Raw genomic sequence first — 20,471 nt, forward strand, 5'->3', positions numbered from 1 at the left:
TCCTCATCCAAGAAATTACTGCCAATCTGATTTTTCCAGTTTATACGTATATTAAAATCACCATGATTATTGCATCCATTCTTAATTGGCACATTCGTTTGGATAATATCACCACCTTTAACACCTCTTTGTTCTTTTGTCTGTGACATCTTTTGATTATCTGCTCCTATCACTGCTTGCTTGTTCCTACAACCACCAACACCCCCCCCCACTTCTCTCCCCTAACCCCCACATTAAACCAGCTTATATTTCACCCCTCTCCTAGTTTTGCTCAGTTCTGTTGAAGGGTCATGAGGACCTGAAACATCAACATTTTTCTCCTCTGCCGATGCTGCCAGACCTGCTGAGTTTTTCCAGGTAATTCTGTTTTTGTTTATGATTATTGCTGTCCTTTATCACAAGCACCCAATATTTCTTCTTGTATACTTATTCCTACCTCATGGTCAGTTAGGGGGCCTGCTGACCACTCCCACTATTGACTTTTTTCCCCTACTATTCCTCATCTCCACTCAAAACGATTCCACATCCTGATCTCCTAAACCAAGGTAATCTCTAACTATTGCACAAATGCCATCCTTGATTAATAGTGCTACCGCCTCCCCCCCCCCCACCTTTACCTAGCTTCCTATTCTTCCTGAGTGTCATACGCCCCTCAATATTCAGGACCCAATCCTTGCCATCCTGCAGTCACGTCTCTGGAATCACTGTCAGATCATATTTATTTATTTGAATGTGCACTATCAATTCATTCACTTTGTTATGAATGCTATGCGCATTCAGATACAGACCGTTTAGTTTTGTCTTTTTGTTATCTTTGTAACATCTAGTCTTCACTATTGGTGTATTCTTAGGTTTTATCTCTCTGTCCCTTCCTGCTACTCCATGACCTTCATTTCCCATATTACTATTATGGTCTCCTGCCTTGAATCTACTCCTTGATTTGCTACATCTACCCAAGCTTCACCCTCCTTCTTTAGTTCAAAGCCCTCTCTGCTTCTCTAGTTATGTGATTCACAACAACACTTGCCCCAGCATGGTTCAGGTGTAGACTGTCCCAACAGTACAGTCCCCACTTTCCCCAGTACTGGTGCCAATGCCCCACGAACCAGAACCGACTTCTCCCAAACCAGTCTTTGAGCCACGCATTCAACTCTCTAATCTTAATTGCCCTAGAGATTATTACCTTTGAGGTTCCACTTCTTAATTTGGTACCTAGCTTCTCCTACTGACTATACAGAACATCTTTCCTTGTCCTGCTTATGTCGTTGGTACCCACATGGAACATGCCAACTGGATCCTGCCCCTCCCACTGCAAGTTCTTCTCCAGCCCTAAGTGGATGCTGAACCCTGGCACCTGGCAGGCAACACAGCTGTCTGGACTTTTGCTCTTCGCTGCAGACAACAGATAGCAATCCCCATCACTGTATTGTCTCATTCTACTACTACATTCCTATTTGCTTCCCCTGCTTGAACGGCTTCCTGTACCATGGTGCATGGCCAGCCTTCTCACCCACTTTGCAGACGTCACTTTTGTCCACACAGGTTGCGAGCACCTCAGACCTGCTTGACAATTGCCAAGTCTGAGGTTCCTCCACTTGGTTCTAATTACCTGCCTCACTCATAGTTGCATCCTCCTGTTCCTCACTGCTGACCAAAACGGACAACCCTATTCCAAGAGACATGACAGTCTTCTTGAAAAAACTGTCCAGCTTTTTCTTGCTCTCCTTTATGTTATGCAGTGTCTGCAGTTTGACTTCCAGATCAATAACCCTGAACTGGAATTCCTCTAGTTGTTTACATATCAGACCGCTTCGAGAAGGTCCATCACTACTTTTTCAGGGCATCTAAGGTTCAGCAATAAGTGCCAGACTTACTGGTGTTCTCATGGCTGGACAGTTACAGTGGGTAGTACAATGCATCTGATGAATGCATTGGATACAAGCAAAAAGTACACAAGAGGACCAGTGTCTCTTCCCTCCATTTGACCTTATTAAATGTAGAGGATGTTTAAAAGAAAATAACCTTTGGTTTTCTCAGATGTTTGAATGGAGTCCTGATGTTGATGTGGCTCTGGAGATTAGTTAAATGAAGGTGATTTGGAATGTAATTCTGCCTTCAGACACACACTTCCTGCCCCTTTTGAATATATTCTTTATCCCATGTCCCCAGGGCCCTGGATGAAGTTCTTGTATCTTCCTGTTTGGAATCAGCTGAGTGGTGGGAATTAGTGGGTTAGGAAGAATGTGAATGTGTCCCATATTGAGCCTGGCCTTCTACCAGATTTTGTCCTGGATTGGGCCAGTGACCGAGTTACTTTCAGAAAAGAACATTTTTGAGATAGACCAAATGAGTAATTTCAGACAAGTCATGGTAGATGTGTTTGGAACAAGTGCCTTTGGACCCATGGATCCTATACCTTTTTCACTGCTTGGTTTCCATCATTTCATGTCCGGTTCTGTTGTAGACTATTTGACAGAGATCGATAACTAGGATTAGTCAACAACTCCAGCATCATAGTTGCACAATACAATCAGGATGCTAGAAGGTAAAATAAATGAACCTTGATCATTTCTTTCCTTCTAGCAATCCTACGTTCCTAAGATGTATGAAGGATAACTTGACTGTCATCTCATCAGACACTCACCAAAAACTGCACTCCCATTCCCCACAGGAATAAACAAATAGACCAGAAATATTTAAACCAAAGAATAGTTTTTTTTTTTAGACAAAAATAAGAAATAAAGAAATCATTTGATATTAAAATAACAGGATTTAAAGGTTATGTACAGCAGACAATAGAGACCGACTCATATTCCCCTCTGGGAGAAGCTGAGCCTTTATAAATTACAAAAGGCAGGTTTGGAATATTAAATGTTTAAATACACAAAGCAAAATGAACAATTAATAGTCTCAATTCTGAAGCTATTACTAGCCATGGTGATAAAGTCAATATGACTTGGACACATTCCTTTGAGTAGGAATCAAGCTATAAGTGTAACAATGAAACTGGTATAAACAGTGACCAGGGCACTGGGACAATGGTATTGGAGGCACCCAAATCCAGGGCTGTCGCTTTGGGTTTATGCCGGAGCAGAGACTGCACTCCCCTTTATTGTAGAAGTTCCACCATAAACTATACATCCGTTTGACTCTATTTTAGAGTAAAAAGCAGAGCAGCTTTATGGAGGAGACATGGGAATGGTAGATAATTGTCCCTTTTAGAGCTAGGAAAGACTGCAGTGTGCTGCCAGTTTGATTCTGACAGCCTTGGACTGGCTCTTCAGTGGATCGCATGGTGCGTTTTCTATTGAACTGATAAAGATTCATTAATATCCAGGGATTTTGTAATTCCCTGGTGCGCACACTGACAGAGCGTCAGGCCGCCATGCGCACACTGACAGGGGTGTGTACACAGTTTGCTGAAGTACAAATAATTTACTCCAAATGAGGCAACGATTAAACTTAGGATCTTCCCGATTTGATAACATAGGTACTCACTGTATAATGTGACGGGGGGTAGGAAGCAGAATAAGCAGTGGGGAAGTTCACAAACTGTTTTTACAGAAGTTAACTGAATTTACTTTTCTGAAATCTTAATTTATAAAACATAGAGGGCAAACTAATAGCTGCTTAGAGTGGCTTGTGGACTTTGAATACACTTGCATAGCTCAGCCATTAATCCTGGGATATTTGCTGCATTGTTTTGTTGCATAAACAGATAAAAATATACATGTTTGGAGACTCTAGTCAGTGCATCCATTTTTCCTTAGAATATTGCATTGTATTCTCATCCCAGATGTAAACAGTGACAGCTTTTCTGTTTTATATTTCTGTATCTCTCTCTATCACTCTCTCACTCTCACAGTCTTGGCCAGAATCTGAGCTGTTGATGTTTATGCTTCTAGTTCCATCGGGCGAATCATCATCGTTGTGGTTTTCAGGGGGTAATTTCTGCCTTTCCAGGGCTTCCAGAATATTCCCTGTTTTCTCTCGTGCCGCTGTCGGGGCTTGCTGGCGAAATACTTGCCGTTCAGGTTGGCCTGCCCACAGGTGGTGAACCACCATCCACCTAGAATAGTTAAGAGAGATACCTTTTAAAGCTTGTACGTAAATTAAAAGCCACCCCAGCCTGCTCATTTCTCCTGTGAGGTGTTTTCTTGCTAAGTCTGCCAAATATTTGATGCGTGTGGAACCTGTTGCCAAGGTGGGGGGGTGATGGTGGTAAAAACCCATTACCAGGGGCCCGGGGGGGGGGGGGGGGGGGGGGGGGGGGGGGGGGGGTCGCGGTTTGGGGGCCATCGCTGGGTGGGAAACTTTTGCCAATTCAAATGTGTTGAAGAGTCTCAAAATCAATCTACTCTCAAATGTACAGTTCAAGTTTCAGCTGGCTTGACACAGAGTCCACTCTTTGAGAATCACAAATTCTATTAAGATAAAGGTATAGGCAGGTCCTGGGACACCAATGCGCACAGATTACTGCTTTAAGGTCACCAACACATGAGTGGATTTATGCCCAGGACTCTGCCCCTCTGGGAATTTGAGGGATGTGATCACACGGGACTCTGATGTTTCTGTCTATTTGTTCTCTCTGCTGCTGATGACCCCCACCAAGGGAAGTGCAGAAATAGCATCTCCCAATCACACAGTGCAGAGTTCCTCTTTCCACACCACATGTGGATGGCTGACTTCAGTTTCCCTCCACCCTTTCCTCTTCCTCAATCTCCCATATCGTGGTGCCCTGGTATAGAATTATAGAATCTGACAACACAGACATTCAGCCCATCATGCCTGTGCCAGCAAAGCTATCCAATTATCCCCAGCTTTTTCCCCCACAGCCCATCAAATTAGTCCTCTTCAAGGAAATGTCCAATTGATCTTTGAAAGTTCCTCTGGAATTTGCTACCATCATCGTTTCCATAACGGTCTTTGTGCAAAATTTCTCCTTATTTTCCCTCTATTTTCTTTGACAACTAATTTAAACTTATGGCCTCTGGTTACCAACTCACTTGCCCGAGGAAATAGTTTCTCCCTATTTTATCAAAACATCCCATAATCCCCTATTAAGTTACTTTTAACTTTCTCTGCTCTATTGAAAACAATCTCAGCTTCTCCAATCTCTTTTCATACAGCTTGTATTTGTACAGATGCCTGTGAGCTGGAATAACCCATGTCCTCAAGGAAGACCTTGAAGGAATGCTCCGTTGCTTTAACATTCCAGCAATTATTGGGTTTGCCTCAGGACTGACCTGTCAGGTGTTTGGCACAGCTCATGTTGAACTTCAGATCGTGGTCCCGGTCTCGAGTTGAAAAACCCAGTCCGCTTGATTCGCTGATGGCATTCTTGAGGTTTCCGGAAATGGGGCTCTTGAGGGTCATGGTGTAGTCAGTGGCTTCGCTGCCCAGGCTGAAGGGATATTCTGTGTGCTCAGTGTGATTCTCCCAGTCCTCCAACTCAATACGCAGGAGATAGCCACCCTGATGCACGATGGTATAAAGTTTCTCCAGTCCCAACCAGAATTCACCTGAAATCAAGAACATTAGAAGCGATCAGACCAGAACATAGAATTCCATTTATTAAATGGGGATTTGTTTTTTTGAATTACCTTTTGACAGCCTCTCTAATTGTTTACTTGTGTGTCCTACATACGAACATACAAATTAGGAACAGGAGTAGGCCACGCGGTCCCTTGCGCCTGCTCTGCCATTCAATAAGATCATGGCTGATCTGAATGTAACCTCAACCCCACATTCCTGCCTACCCCCAATAACCTTTCACCTCCTTGTTAATCAAGAATATATCTAGTTCTGCATTAACAATATTCCAACGCCTTTTTAGGAAGAGAGTTCCAAAGAGATAACCTTGAGAAAAAAATTCTCCTCATCTCTGTCTTAAATGAGCGACCCCTTATTTTAAAACAGTGACCCCTTGTTCTAGATTCTCCCACGAGAGGAAACATCCTCCCCACATCTACCCTGTCAAGACCCCTCAGGAACTTAAAGGGTCGAATTAAGTTGCTTCTTACTCTTCTAAATTCCAGTGGATACAAGATTAACCTGTCCAGTCTTTCCTCATAAGACAACCTGCCCATTCCTGGTATCAGCCTAGTAAATGTTCTTTGAACTGCTTCTAATGTATTTACATCTTTCTTTAAAAAGGAGACCAGTACTATATACAATACTCCAGATGTGGTCTCAATAATTCCCTGTACAACTGAAGCATAACCTCCCTACTTTAATTCCCCTCACAATAAATGATAACATTCTATTAGCTTTCCTAATTACTTGCTGAATCTGCGCACTAGCCTTTTGTGATTCATGCACCAGGACACCAGATCCCTTTGAATCTCAGAGCTCTGCAATCTCTCACCAATTGGATAATAAGCTATTTTTAAAAATTCTTCCTGCCAAAATGAACGATTTTACATTTGCCCACATTATACTCCATTTGCCAGATCTTTACCCACTCACCTAACCCTTGTTACTTTGTAGCCTCCTTACGTCCTCTTCACAACTTACTTTCCTACCCATCTTTATGTCATCAGCAAATTTAGCAACCATACCTTCAGTCCCTTCATCCAAGTCATTTATATAAATTGTAAAAAGTTGAGGCCCCAGCACTGATTCATGTGGCACATGACTTGTCACATCCTGCCAAGCAGAAAAAGACCCACTTATGCCAGCTTTTTCCTGTTAGCTAGCCTATCTTCTTTCCATGCCAATGTTACCCCCTATATCATGAGCTTTTATTTTCTGCAATAACCTTTGATGTGGCACTTTATCAAATGCCTTCCGAAAATCTAAGTCCTGGCCAATATTCATCCCTCAGCTAACATTACTAAAATGACTATCTGCTCCTTATAACAATACTCTTGTCGGACCTTGCTGTGTGCAGATTGTCTCTGATGGTTTTATTTAATTCATTCATGGGAATGTGTGCATCACTGACAAAGCCAACATTTATTGACTGACATGCTAGGCGATTTCAGAGGGCAGTTAGGAGTCACTCACATTGCTATGGGTCTGGAGTCACAAATAGGCCAGACCAGGTGAGGACAGCAGATTTCCTTCTTGAGAAGAAGGGAGCATTTGGACACTAAAGGACATTAGTGAACCAGATGGACTTTTACATCAATTCAGTAGTTTCATGGTCACTATTACTGAGACTAGCTTTTTAATTCCATAGTTTTATGAATTAACTGATTTTGAGTTCCTCAACTGCCATGGTGGGCTTTGAACTTATGCCTCTGGATTACTAATCCAGTAACATAATCGCTATATTACCATACACCTTTGTTGTAATGTTTCCTACATTTACAACGGTGAATAGACATCATTTGCTCCAAAAAGCTTTGGGACATTTAGAAGTTGTAAATGGCGCTATATAAATGCAAGTCCTTTCTTTGGGTAGATCACAGAATTATTGGAGAGATTTATTTGCTTGTTATTTACATCTGACATGAAGGCTTTACTGCTTTTTCTTTCCTGTTTACTCCCTTCATCTCATGAAGGCACTGGATCCAAAGTGAACTTTAATACCCCACCAGGAAGGAGCAGCATGGTGTGATTCTGTCCTTGTTGCTTATCCAAGCACCAACTTTTTAAGCAGGGGTGTATTGCCTGGTGATCAGGACTGGGAACCCAACTGCTGCTGCCCAGGTATCTTATGAAGTGAGAAAACAGTCTCAAATTCTGTGGAATTCTGCTTACCAGTAAGGTTGCCAAATCCGTCCTTGTATGCCTGCCAGAGCTGGTCAAAGTCCACTGACCCATCCCTCCGTCTCTGAATGACGGTCCAGCCACCTTCTGTTGGAAGACAAACTAGTTTGAATCTACACGTGGATTTCACTCTTCCAAAGAAGGATGAGGTTTAAAATTAGATTTAGACAGAGCCAAGAGCAGTTTTGACTCTACAAGCAGCTCCTTCTCACCCCAGGATCAATGTTACAGGCAGCTGTGGTCATTCTTCTTTGTCCCTACTAGCCCTGCTCCCCCAATGGCTCCAGCCTTGTTACCAGGAGCAAACGGGGCTGGCTCCATCCCTGATCCTGAATGACAACAGTCCATCACCCAGTTTCCACAAGTAGTTCTGGTCCTGTTTCAATATGACCTTTGGCTCCTGACCCCTTTTCAGTGAGAGGTTGTGACCATTGAGCCCATGTCCCTTGAGTCCTAGACTCTCTCAATAATATTCAAATTCTTACCTTCTGTCATTTGACAGAATGCTTCAAAGGGCTGTGAGCCTATTGGCTGGATTTTGTGTACACTGCTGATTCGCTGTCCTTCCAGGAATAGTTGGTGACAATCAGAGGGAAGTTCTGCAGGAAAACAAAATAATATTGTGCACCCATTAGGTTTTGGGGATTTCTTCACTCTAGTTTTGCTGCATTTGAGTAGTCTCATAGATTTTTCTAATTAAAAGTGCTTTCCAGATACAAGTTGTTAAATTCATGGCAGGCCCAAAGAAACATAGGTTCTGGTTTTATCCTGTGCTTTATTTGTAATTCTCATCTCCAGAAGATGCAAAAGTAACATCAGACAAGACTTTGAGTTTTGTGTTAATGAATTGTTAAGTTTTACCCTCTTCAAACAGAATGCTTCAAGTCTGAATCGAGAAGTTTCAGACTCTTGTGAAATAGAATTGCATTTTCCCTCTGTGACAAGATGAGATTTCTTTGCCTGAACTTTGAACTTTGGCAACTCAGCACTGCCAACTGTCACTGTTAAAAGTTCAGCTCCTTTGCTACAAAAGGCTCTTTACCTCAGCTGAACATCCTAGGCGTGGGGGTGTGAGAGTTATGTCTGAATGGCTGAGTAAGTGTGAGCATTGCACAACTACTGGGAGGAGCACATGTCACCTCCAACCCCATCTCACTCCCCAGAACACTTACAGCCTTGTGATATATGCTCCCTACCCAACTCTTCGAATACACTTCAGCCAGGGTGTGCGTGTCTGTGAATTCAGACAAGTGTGAGCATGAGTGAATAAACACAGCCTGTGCACAGTTTGGTAAACTTTGCTCTACCATTAGCCCTGTATTAATTTAACCCAGAACTGATGAGGGCGCTTTCTTGCTGCAACTGGTTTGAGATAAATTAGTGAAGAAAACATCAAGCTTTTACAGTTTTTGTATTGGATTTGAGGAATTTTATCTTGTTTAGATTTATTAATTGTTTGTTCATTTTGACATTAGTTCCTCTTTTAGTTTAGATCTTTCCACTCTGGTCACCCAGGCAACGAGAAACCCCACTTTAAACCTCTCCCACAGGTGGACGTGTAGATGAAAGTGCGTTAAGAGTTTTTCAGTACTTTAGTGTTGACCCTGTTGAATATCTCTGTAAATTCTACACACTAAGTTTTGAGGTATATGTTACAGAGCCAAGTTTTAATCTTGTTGATTGTTAACTCATACACTGGATCTGAGCTGAGCTGCAGGTCATGCTGTGCTGTTTTTGTTGGATTATTTTTGAAGCTGTAACAGAAGCAGTTCAGTGTTGTTCAAGGTGAAAGGATTAGGAGTGCTCCACTGGGGCTTTTCTTCAGGCTGAAGTAAACATGAACTTTTACCTAGTTGTCCCAGGAACCTTCTGTGCCCCTCCTTACAGCAGCAGTCAGGCATTTCTCACAGCTTAATCCGTGAGCACTGGGTCACGCAAGGTATTTGACATTCACTGAACCATTTGTGTTTGTTTGCTCTAATTTTAATGTAAAGTTCTGTTGCTAGTTTCCCTGCTCAGTCTCTGACTCCCTGCTGAGCGCAGTCACTGATGCAGGGACTGTCTGCTCAACACTTTATTTTACAATGGAAATAATTCTGGCACTTGAACAAGATGTTTTTGAAGCTTAACTGTCTTGATGCAATTTGTGTCACAGCTTTTACCAGTAATGCTAAATAAACAGAGATCAGGAACATATACTGCAGGATGTGTGATGTCATCCTGTGTATAATGAATGTATAGCCGGGGATGCGTGGTGCACAATTGCTATATAGGGTGAGCATATACTGGTATCTTCATAACATCAGCATCCTATTCAACCCAGAGATTTGCCAACCCTATATTCCCTGCGTTGCAAAAGCCGGTTTCCACCTCTGTAACACCTGCTTCCACCCTTACCAGAGCCCATCTTAGTTCCCCAACTGTACACCCTCTGAACTTCAGCTCAATCATAACTCTGCTACCCTTATCTTGTTTAGTTTCCCCATCACCCCCCTGACCACCACTGGCTCTCAGTACCCCAAAAATGGACATTTTAAATTCTCACCCTAGTATTTAAATCCACCACAGCTTCAACTCTCCACACCTCTGGAAGCTCCTCCAGCCACCCAGAACCCCATGTCTCGGACTGCAGGCTCTGTCCACCTCACCCACCCTTCAACCTACCATTAGTATTGGTCCCTTCAGCCCTAGGTGTCCCACACTCTGAAATTCTCTGTTTAAACCTCTCCGCCTCTTCACCTCCCTTCACCCCTCTCCCTTTTCAGACTCTTGTTAAAGCCCACCTCTTTGACCAAGTTATGTCACCCCTTCTATTCGCTCTTCCTTTTGGGGTTCATTTTCCTAATACCTTGGGCCATTTTTCCAAGTTGAAAATGCTATACAAATTATTATTTATGTACTGTCACTGTATAGAGCAGCTGCATAACATAGGATGTATGTTCACTGTAAACTTTATAGCTCAGGCTCTGATGTCCTTCTGTTGTACAGGGAATGTACAACCCAAGATGTATGAGGAATGTATAATGCAGACAGGGAACAGCCCAGCCCTGTTCCAGATTCAGCTACTTCACTAAACAGTTGTGGTACTGTTTAACAAATAGCCACATCTGGTTAGGAGGTGCTTTTGGAGTAACTGCATGAACCTGACAGCTTAAATGTTTAAAATACTTACTGTCCAATTTAAAGGGGCTTGTTGGGCTGGAGCCTTTACTAATTAATGAGGTTTCAGATTATGTCTGTGATTGAGTTTAAAACTGGTTGGGGGGGGTGGGGGGGGGGTGTGTAGGTAGGGGAAAGAGTGGTTGGGGGGGGGGTAGATCAGCATTTAAACTTTAGTAAACAAATTATGCAGCTTCAAACACTGAATAATACCCTTCTAGTGTGTATAATCACTTCCAGCTACGTCATATATTTTGATGGTCAGTGTTGGTTGTGTTGTAGATTCTGTTTCTAAATGGCAAGAAACACAACTTGTATCTGAAATTTCAGTTCCAATAGGATTTTGGGGTGAAACTGGAAAATCTGTGTGTATGTGTGTGTATATCAAAGAATTTCCCAGTTTTCCTCAGAGTTTAAACAGATATGGAACAAAAGGTGGATAAATGGAATTGAGTTACAGAAATGCTGTGATCTAGCTGAACAGAGGAAAAGCTCAAGGGGCTGAATAGCCTACTACTGCTGTTCCTAGAAATTATATTCCAGAAATATTTAAACTCAACCCTCTAGTAACAGAAATGAAGCATTTTGGACTATGACGGATTAGCTACTGGGTTCTTTGTAGTGGGTCACAATAGAGGGTGATATATATATTCTTTTACCTACTGAAGAGTGATGAGTCATGATAAATTTGGCAAAGTGAAGTACAGTAACAGTGGCTCACTATTCAATCCTGGGTCTTAAGTTTACCCAGACAATAAAACTGAGTCCCTGGGTGGGGACCACAAGTTTCACTAACAGAAATGGCCTGTAATGCTAAATCTAAGAAAATGTCCTGAAGCTTAGGCCCTCTGCAAAAAAACGATGGTCTCTGTCTCTTCACTTCTGACACTCTTTCCATTGATTGCTTGGTTTGGAAGTGGGGGAAAGGTCAGTGTGTTGTGGGAAGAACTGAACAGTGAGGAGGGAAAAAAAAATCTGCATAAGGGAAGGAATCATACAGAGAAAACAACCACCCGCAGAAAGTTCAGCACTGAAGTGAAGAGCTGTTATGAATCAGGCTCTTCAACTTTCACTCACTTGGCCTTATGCCATGTTACTCTCAAGTTTTATTTTAAAAACAAAAAAAAAGTTTAAAAGCTTCTCTCCTATTCTGCAGATAAAAGTCTTTAATATTTCCTGCCAGCTCACAGCAGATTCAACTTTCACCCAGTTGGCTGGCAGCCAGTTGCTGTGCTTCTTTCGTAAGAAATTCCTGAACGGCCCATTGTTTGGGAGAGTCCTCCTCCTCCTATCAGGGTAGAGTCAGCAGCCATTTAGTGGGACTGCCTCATTCAGTGATCAGCCTCTGAGCACGAGGCCTGCCTGGAACTGGGAGCGTGGCTGAAATAATTATATGCTGAGCCTTAAAACTGCACATAGCCCTGGTTAAAGAATATACCAGAATGCTGGAGGTTTGAAATTTAAAAACAGGAAATGGACAGCAAATCATCAGCATCTATATAGGCAAAAGGCAGATTTCATGTTCCACATCCTCAATGTTAACCTCATTTTTCTTTGCAGACATTCACAATCCTGCAGTTTATTGCTAGCATTTAATACCCAGTCTTGCTATTTATTGCTAATATTTAATTCTCACAGTCCTGCTTTTTAAATACTGGTGCCAGACCTTTATTTGTTTTTATACTTGTGCAATCATTGAATGGGGAATGGTACCAACTCTTGAGGGATCTCCTTAAGAGTCATAATGGCACAGAAGGGCCATTTGGCCCATCAAATACATGCCAGCTCTCTGAGGCAATCCAGTCAGTTCCATTCTCCTGCTCTGTCCTCATAACCTTGCAAGTTTAGGCCCCTCAAGGACCCATCAATTTGCTTTTGAAGTCATTGATTGTCTCCACGTCTACCAATGTTGTTGGCAGAAAGTTTCAGGTCATCACCGCTCACTACCTAAAAAAAAAGTTCTTCCTCACATCCCACCTTCCATCATTGCCCTTGTCCCATCAGCCAACAGGAGCAGCTTTTCTTTATCAACCTTATCCAAACCTGTTATAATCTTGTACACTCCATCAAATCTCCCCTCATTCTGCATTCCTCCAAGGGTACCTCAACTGCAATACTGAAGTTTTGCAAAACATGGCTATTGAGTCTCCGTGGGATGCTCAGCCATGGGGGTAATCACAGCCAAACCTGATCCTGTCTATGCTCGTTATCTGCACATTCATTCTAGCAGGGGTCTGTCCTCATGACCATGAGCAGGAATCAGGGCTGATTTGCTAGCCTCCCTAACGTTCTGGCTCCTAGATTCATGGATTCAAATAAAACTTTGTTTGTCTTTTCCAATAAATTATTTTTTAAAAAAAAAATTATAGAATGTAGAGAGGGTTTAAAGTTAGTCTGTTTATAGGTGAAGGGTCTCCAAGGAATTTGCCTGCTTTGCTCCCTGCCTGTAACTCAGAACGCCCTTTCTCCTGGTTGGCCAGCAGCCAGGAAGACATTCCATTTGCTGTTGTGTTCTGCACAGAACGTTCAATGTCCAGCTGGCTCTCCATTCTGCTTGAACCTCAGTGTAGCAGACATCTGTTGACATGAAATCCCAGGTTAAGGAGATTCAAACACACTCCTACAGCCCCCAATATACAGCTGTTAGTTCCTGCGGAGACTCTGACATAAGTCTGTGTTTGTTCACGTGTGTGTGTGGGGGGCCCTTTGCATGTGTCGGAGTGATTTTCTTCTCAGAGATCTTGGAATAATGATGTGGAATTTTCCTCAATGTGAGATTCCACTTCTTACTAACAACTACAGTTGCCTGTGGAATAAACTAGTAAATGTGCTTTAATTTTAGTTGAAAACCCCTGTTATCTAAAAGACCAGATGTAACTGTAAGAGTGAGAGAGACCAAAAAGGGAGAGGGGACATCTGTTCTGTTATTTTTCCACCTGCAGTTTGATCTAAGTCTGTGAATTTTACTGCAATTTTTTCAATCAAAGAGATCTACTTACTGTCAGCTGGCCTAGGCTCCACACTGCTGCGTGGTCGAGGAAATACCTCCACTCTTCGTTTGAGAATCGACTTCCAATGCGGGCTCTCTTTCAGCTGTAATTTGTTTTCTTGCAGCTTAAGTTGGAAAGAAGAGACTGGGTGATGTTACCACTCACTAACCACTGATACAGTTCAGAATTATATGCAGCACCCCACAATATAGTATCACACCAGATAGATCAGACAGTTAAGTAAAGCAGAGTTTGGATATGTAACACTGCCTCTACCTGTGCTCCTGATCAGTGTTTCAACAGCTTGGTATATTAGTGCTGTGTGTTTCAGCTTTCTCCCTCCCTTCTGTCTTGAGTACAGTTCAACACTGGCACTCTGCTACTTTGCCCAAGTTGCTTTCCTTCAGTGAGCCTAGACTATGAATCCTGGCAGACCATTCAGCATTATAGGAGGGCATCAGTGCCATGCCTCATTTTGTCTTCACCCAAAATTGCAATGTTTATAATGAAAACTGGAGTTATTGGAAAATGACCAGGAACTCTGGTTGATTTTGACTTTCTTCCTCCATGCCATTCCAGGAGCATTAAGCCAAAGTAGGCTCATTCCATTATTGTGGCAGTGATCAGTTGACTCCAGACTGCTTGGTCCATATTTATCATCAGACCCGTGTATGCTTACTGGTCACACATACCGTGTATAATTAAGACAGTGATCGCGTACATTGTTTTGCCCATGCATATTTCATGTTTGCAATTGAGGTCACGCACCTGGCTTTGCAGAATCTTGATCTGAATGCTCTGCTTGTCAAGCTGCCACTGCTGGTCCTTTATTCTTGTCAGCAGCTCATCAATGTTTCTACTTTGAGTTTCCATTATGGACTGCAAAAGTAAATAAATATTTTAAAGTTCAGTAAAGGTTAAATATATATGATTCAGAGTTTCTGAAAATTTGCAACTTAAACACTACTGTAATTTCATGCAGACAATATCTGGGCACACAACTATCAGCCCAACTAAAGTGCAAGCTAATTGAACAACTATGTTTAAGAACCCATCCCTCTAACCTCAGAAAATCAGAAAGAAACAACCTATTGTGATTTTAGCGTCAGCTCTGTTAAGGTGGAGGGACACCCTTAGAAAAAAGGTTGGATGTTCAAATCCCACACCAGAATTTCATCAAGTAAACTAGGTTGATACCTACAGTGCAATACTGAGACAGTGGTGTGGATATTAATTTGCCTATTCAGGTGAATGTAAAAAAAAACCCTATTGTATTATTTAAAAGAAATTTCCTCCATGGACCTGGCCATCATTTTTCACTCAGCTGACCATCAAATGCAGATTATTACTCATTTGTGTTTTTTGTGGGATCTTGCTATGCAGATATTGGCTGCTGCATTTGCCTATTTTTTAAAAAACCATTGTTTTTTAAAAATTACTTTAGGATATCTGGAGAATTCTTAAAAAGTGTCAGTTCTCTATTTTCTTCTCTTGCTTGCCTCTATTATACCTCTCACACATTTACAGCAAACTCAGTAAGTGCATTTAGTTACTGGATTGCTTAACAGTGCTGACGGCAACAAGTGCTGAGCAGAGGCTACTGTAAATCCCTAGTCCACAGCCAACGTGCACTGCTCCACACGCACTGCACGATTGTCTCGTACGCAGCTGTATATGGGGTGGTATCTTCACTGCCCAATCTGTGAACATTAGGATGTCCCCTTCTCTCTGGACATGTCCCATTCTTTTAACAATTGCTGGTTTTCCAGTAAATCAGATTTCTGAAGATCTGGATTATAGTGAGGAGTATTTCTGACACGTCACTCTTTACTGTAATTAAACTGAACAGGAAGGTAACAGGCAAAGGGCAGTTTCTTTTCATAACCTTTTTTAAAAAAAGTTCTAATTAAAATTGGGTTAGAAGCCTAGTGTTAAAAAAAAACAAAAGTAAAATGTAGCAGTTAGCATTGGTGCTTAAGCAAGCTGTTACAGATGCCAGTGTCACTGATTCAGGACCAGTACACACTAGAGATACCATCCACTATTTATTCAAATGATCTGAGTTCATAAAAGATAATTAAGCCTAATTTATTCTTATTTACGTTGCACAATTGAAATGGTTGACTAATCATTAAGAAAGTTACTTCAGTCTGGTGTAGACAATACTTTTTACATTATTCACATATTCGTTACCAAGTGCTACATGTTACCTTACTGCATGGCTTGACATAGAGTTCTCTCATAGACTGAAATGTCACAATAAAGGATCCCTGATAGTGAACAGTGTCATTTCTTACTCTAACTTTGGGACTTACTTGGAGATTGTTATAGTTGTCCAGGCCACTTTCAGCTTTCTTCCCGTTCACAATGCTCTCCAGCTTTTCCTCTAAGCTCTGCAGTGCCTTGTCCATTCTCAGCCTGTCCTGCTGCATCTCTTCCACCTTGTGCCGCAGGCTGGCGGATACCTGGGGCAGGTGAGTGCCCGGGCGTGTTTGCAGCTCCTCGGCCTCCAGCCCTAGCCGCTGTTCGCCCAGGCGGCCAGCCAGCTCGCCCAGGGTGCGGTTGTGGGCGCTCAGCTGCTCGGTGACCCCCCGCAGCTGCTCCTTGGTCCGCTCCACATGCTGCTTGAGGCCGTGGCCCAGCTGCAGGAGGCCGTGAGCGATGAGATTCACCTCATCCCAAGAGGCAAACTGCATCCTCCGCTCCCTAGCCGCAGAGTCCTTCTTAGCAGCAGCGGCTCCCTCGGTGAAACTGGCTGCACAGATTACGATGCACAGCGGGCCGGCGAAAGGCAGCTTCATCTTCTCTTGCGCAAGCCGGGTTTACAACCGATATATATATATATATGTGTGTATGTGTGTATATATATATATATATATATATATTTCTTCTTCGCCTCCTTGACTATCTCTTATTCCGTCCCTGTCTTCTGTGCTGCCCGAGTCCTCTCTGCCCCTTTTAATACCGGCTCCAGTCACTGGGAGCCGCCCCCAGCCACCGCAGCAAAACAGCATGAAGCTGGCAAAGCCAGCCTGGGGAGCGTCTCTAAACTGTCACTGCTGGCTGGCTGGCTGGCTAAACGGAAAATAGGCTGGAATAAATAGCTACTGCTCCTTGACCATGACATCGTGTTTAATTCATTAAAATAAAATAAACCGGTCTTCAATACCTAAGGATATTTCCGTGCAAAACTTTTGAATTTTGAACTTTTGCAAAAAAACTAGGGGCTGGTGCATGCTCTTCTTGCACATTGGGTTTCAATTGGCTTTTTGGGATCAGCGCAGTTGTGTGTCAGAAGCTTCCAGAACTAAATCTGCTCAACAGCCCACATTTTTTTAAAAATTGAGATTTTAGGGGTTGGTGAATCTATAGATGGTTAGTTGGTGGAGGGAAGGTGTGGTTAATCAGGCTCTGGTTCCTTTGAAGAAAGCTCAAATTGTGCTTCAGCTGGTTGTTAGCCACACACGGCAGGCTGAATGTAGCCTATGGTTACCCCCCAGAACTGACATTGTGTGGTAGTGGTTTGGAGCCCAGCACTGTGATTCACCTTGCAGAGAGATCTCCATTTCATCTGGTGCAAGGGGACATTTGGGAAAGGAAAAGTGAGTGATGCAGTGAGGCTAGGTCTTGAGAGAGAGAAACAAAGGGACAAGGAAGGCCCTGTACTTGCGGAAGGGTTGGGGGCATTTTGTATTGCAATGTAAACTAATATTCTTTATACTGGGGTGGGAACTACGAAAAGAATACTGCTCACACCAGTACAATGTGCCAGAAAATGGACTTCAGTAGTGAGTTAGCCTTGGCTCAGTGGTAGCACTTTCATCTCTGAGTGAATAGCTTACAGGTTCAAGCCTTCTCCAGCTGACACTTCAATGCAATACTGAGGGAGTGTTGCACTGATAGGACTTGTCTGCCCCATCAGATGGGTGTACAAGATCCCATGGCACTATTTGAAAAAAAGCAAGGGAGTTCCTTTGGTGTCCTGGCTAACATTTAATTAACATTAGTTCTCTTTTTAAATAGCAGATTTTCTAGTTAATTATCTCATCACTGTTTATGGGACCTGCATGAATGCAAATTGATTACCGCCTTTCCTGATGTTATAACAGCGATGACACATGAAAAGTACTTGACTGGTTGTGAAATGCTTTGGGACACCCTGAAAGGCTTTATGTAAAATCAAGCTCCTATTCGATGGGAGAGTTAATAACAGCAGAGCGAGGGCATCAGTGGGAGAGTTTTAACACAATTAGACAGAATGACATTTTCCTTGCATTTTATTGAGATAATTACCTTAATGTAGCCCGGATTAAAGATTTAAAAGAAAGATCTTGTATTTCAGAAAACTCGAACGTTTATATAAAAAAAGTTTTCTGAATAGTTAATATCATGAGCGATTAGTAATGAGTCTGAGTTAAAACATGTGTTCACTGTTAGCTTCATTTTGTTAATCCTGGCTCAACCGCATTACATATGGAACAAAAAGGATGGGATGTTGGAATTTCCAGTTGGCTCTGGTTGCTTTCAGATCTAACTTGCTGCAAATTGCATTAAGTAAATCTGCACAGTTGGAGGTGACTGTTATAGGAGTTAAGGTTTCCAGAGCTGATAATGCGGGATTAAACACCCAACATTCCTTTGGGCAGTACCCCGGCTTGGTACTTAGCTATACTTAGTTTGTCTCCAGATGTTGCACTCTAATTTCTTTTCATTCCCTCGCTTTCCTTGGCACAGGAACCTTTGAGACTGATAGGGGTTGGCTTTAGTTTGTTGTCGTTCCTGTGTTACTTCCAAGAAAAAGCTGAGAGTGGATTCTTCTTGTAAAGGAAAACTCTGTCATGACTCCCTTGGTTAGATGATCTCAGTTGGGTGGGGTGGACTGGTGGGGGCACCATCATTGCTTCTGTGCCAGAGAAGGGAAAATTCAGCCTGGGTTCTGGGTCACGATCGCTATTTTGTTACCCTTGTTGGACAATGTGTAAGTGTGAGGAAGCGATAAAAGGGAGGGCAGGATTAAACTCAGATGTGTAGTCTTCTTTCCTCTGTCAAATATTTGCCTTATGTGCTCTGACCTGAAATATGGCCACTTGACCACACCACTGAGGCACTAAGTGGAGATGGGTCCCACCGGGACCATATGGCAGTGCAAGTTGGCACTAGTAGGAGGGCAAGTCAAAAGCCTTTCTCACTCGAAGTAGTTGAGAAATGAATAGCAAGGACACATTTAAAAGGAGGTTGGATAAGCACATGGAGAAGAAAGGAATAGAAGGATATGTTGATGAGGTTAGATGAAGTAGGATGGGAGGAGGCTTGTGTGGAGTGTAATCACTGGCATAGACCTGTTAGACCGAATGGCCTGTTCCTGTGCTGTAAATTCTGTGCAATGTAGTACTGAATAATACTTCACTCACTTGATAAGGGGTTAAAAGAAATCAAATCAATTATTTGTTTTTGTATTCCAATAATCCTGGTACTAGAATATCAGCCCCCTTCCATGTTTTTCATAAAAACTCTAAATTGAGCTGAAATATCTTGCTATGTTAGATTCTTTGATTTGTGGCTGCTAAACATTTTCAGGATTAATCAACCCGATACCTTACTCTGCCTTTCCTGCTGAGTGCTGTAATTTTTACTTTTGGCATGAACAACCCATTTCCTACTCACTAGCTCCTTAAATGGCTGTGTGCAATCTTTCTTCATGATCTCCAACCTCACGTCACTAACTGTTTCATCATGAAAAGTACTGTGCCCTTTACTCTAGTTCTGTCCACCCATCTCTGGCCTTTATAGTTACTGGCACTTTCTCCCAGTCCCAGAGACAGCAGCTTCAGTGTGAGACATATGGGGTATATAATATACCAAAACTTAGACTAAATATTGAATCAATACTGAGTTGGAAACTGGTAGATTTCACTAGATTTTTGATACACCATATCAAGCTTGTGGAATGAAGCTGTTTATTCTGACCCACAGAGGTCATAAAGCACGAATAATATTACCATCACTTGGATCCTGTACCTCCCTGTGACACACCAAAAGACGTATAATGTGCTTCAGCTTCATCTGCAGTTCATATCTGTGAATGTTGTGGTCTTTACTAAGCAATAGTTGTGAGGTCAGCCTTTGACGGAAAGAAGCACCCTGACATTTCCCTAAGATGCAGTTGTGATTTTGTCACTTGATATATATGTTACATTGAAGTTAACCCACAGTGGTATGCCTGTGGACCCAACACCCCTCACCTGATGGAAGGTAAGAAGGGCAGTGACTTACCTCCTCTGATCCCACTATCTTCCCGCCGTACCCCGATGTTAATTTGCTCCTATCAGCAGGTCACCCAAAGGAACTCCATGGAGTCCTCCTTTAAACATGCAGGCAGGGGCCCGTTAATATCGTTAGTGACTGAACAGCAATTTTAGTTGGATGCCGGAGAAGGTGCGCATTGACGACATTGCCCTTCAGGCCCAATTTGCTGGGAGTTTGATCTTGTGCCAAAGGAAGTAAATTTGAAAATGTTAATTTAGATTTCTTTGACCAGAAAGAAACTTGGGCCTCCCTTGCCCTGGGCTCCCCATCTACCATACCTTCAATCGCATCCAGAGTCTT

At 42.5% G+C, this 20,471-nt stretch overlaps 2 protein-coding genes across 8 annotated transcripts in view; one reads left to right on the plus strand and one right to left on the minus strand.

Annotated features, from left to right (window-relative positions):
• Positions 1-20,471, plus strand: part of LOC121286849 (dedicator of cytokinesis protein 7-like) — a 203,439-nt gene that overhangs the window by 57,415 nt on the left and 125,553 nt on the right. The window lies entirely within an intron of this gene.
• LOC121286851 (angiopoietin-related protein 4-like) lies at positions 2,696-16,795 on the minus strand. Its single transcript, XM_041203985.1, has 7 exons — positions 16,181-16,795; positions 14,634-14,744; positions 13,875-13,989; positions 8,202-8,315; positions 7,708-7,803; positions 5,247-5,522; positions 2,696-4,069 (listed from the first exon to the last, which is right to left on the minus strand). Exons 1-7 carry the CDS (start codon positions 16,664-16,666, stop codon positions 3,894-3,896), a joined length of 1,374 nt encoding a protein of 457 aa, XP_041059919.1. The 5' UTR covers positions 16,667-16,795; the 3' UTR covers positions 2,696-3,893.

The sequence above is a fragment of the Carcharodon carcharias genome, chromosome 14 (assembly GCF_017639515.1).
Source record: "Carcharodon carcharias isolate sCarCar2 chromosome 14, sCarCar2.pri, whole genome shotgun sequence".
NCBI lineage: Eukaryota > Metazoa > Chordata > Chondrichthyes > Lamniformes > Lamnidae > Carcharodon > Carcharodon carcharias.

Bases quoted from the DNA above. Each gene is read 5' to 3' on its own strand.
- LOC121286851 (XM_041203985.1), bottom strand. From the start codon at position 16,666: ATGAAGCTGCCTTTCGCCGGCCCGCTGTGCATCGTAATCTGTGCAGCC. The intron at 8,316-13,874 runs GTAAGTAGATCT...GTTTTCCTGCAG, and splicing joins GGAGCCTAGGCCAGCTGACA to AACTTCCCTCTGATTGTCAC. The intron at 4,070-5,246 runs GTCAGTCCTGAG...TAACTATTCTAG, and splicing joins CTGTGCCAAACACCTGACAG to GTGGATGGTGGTTCACCACC.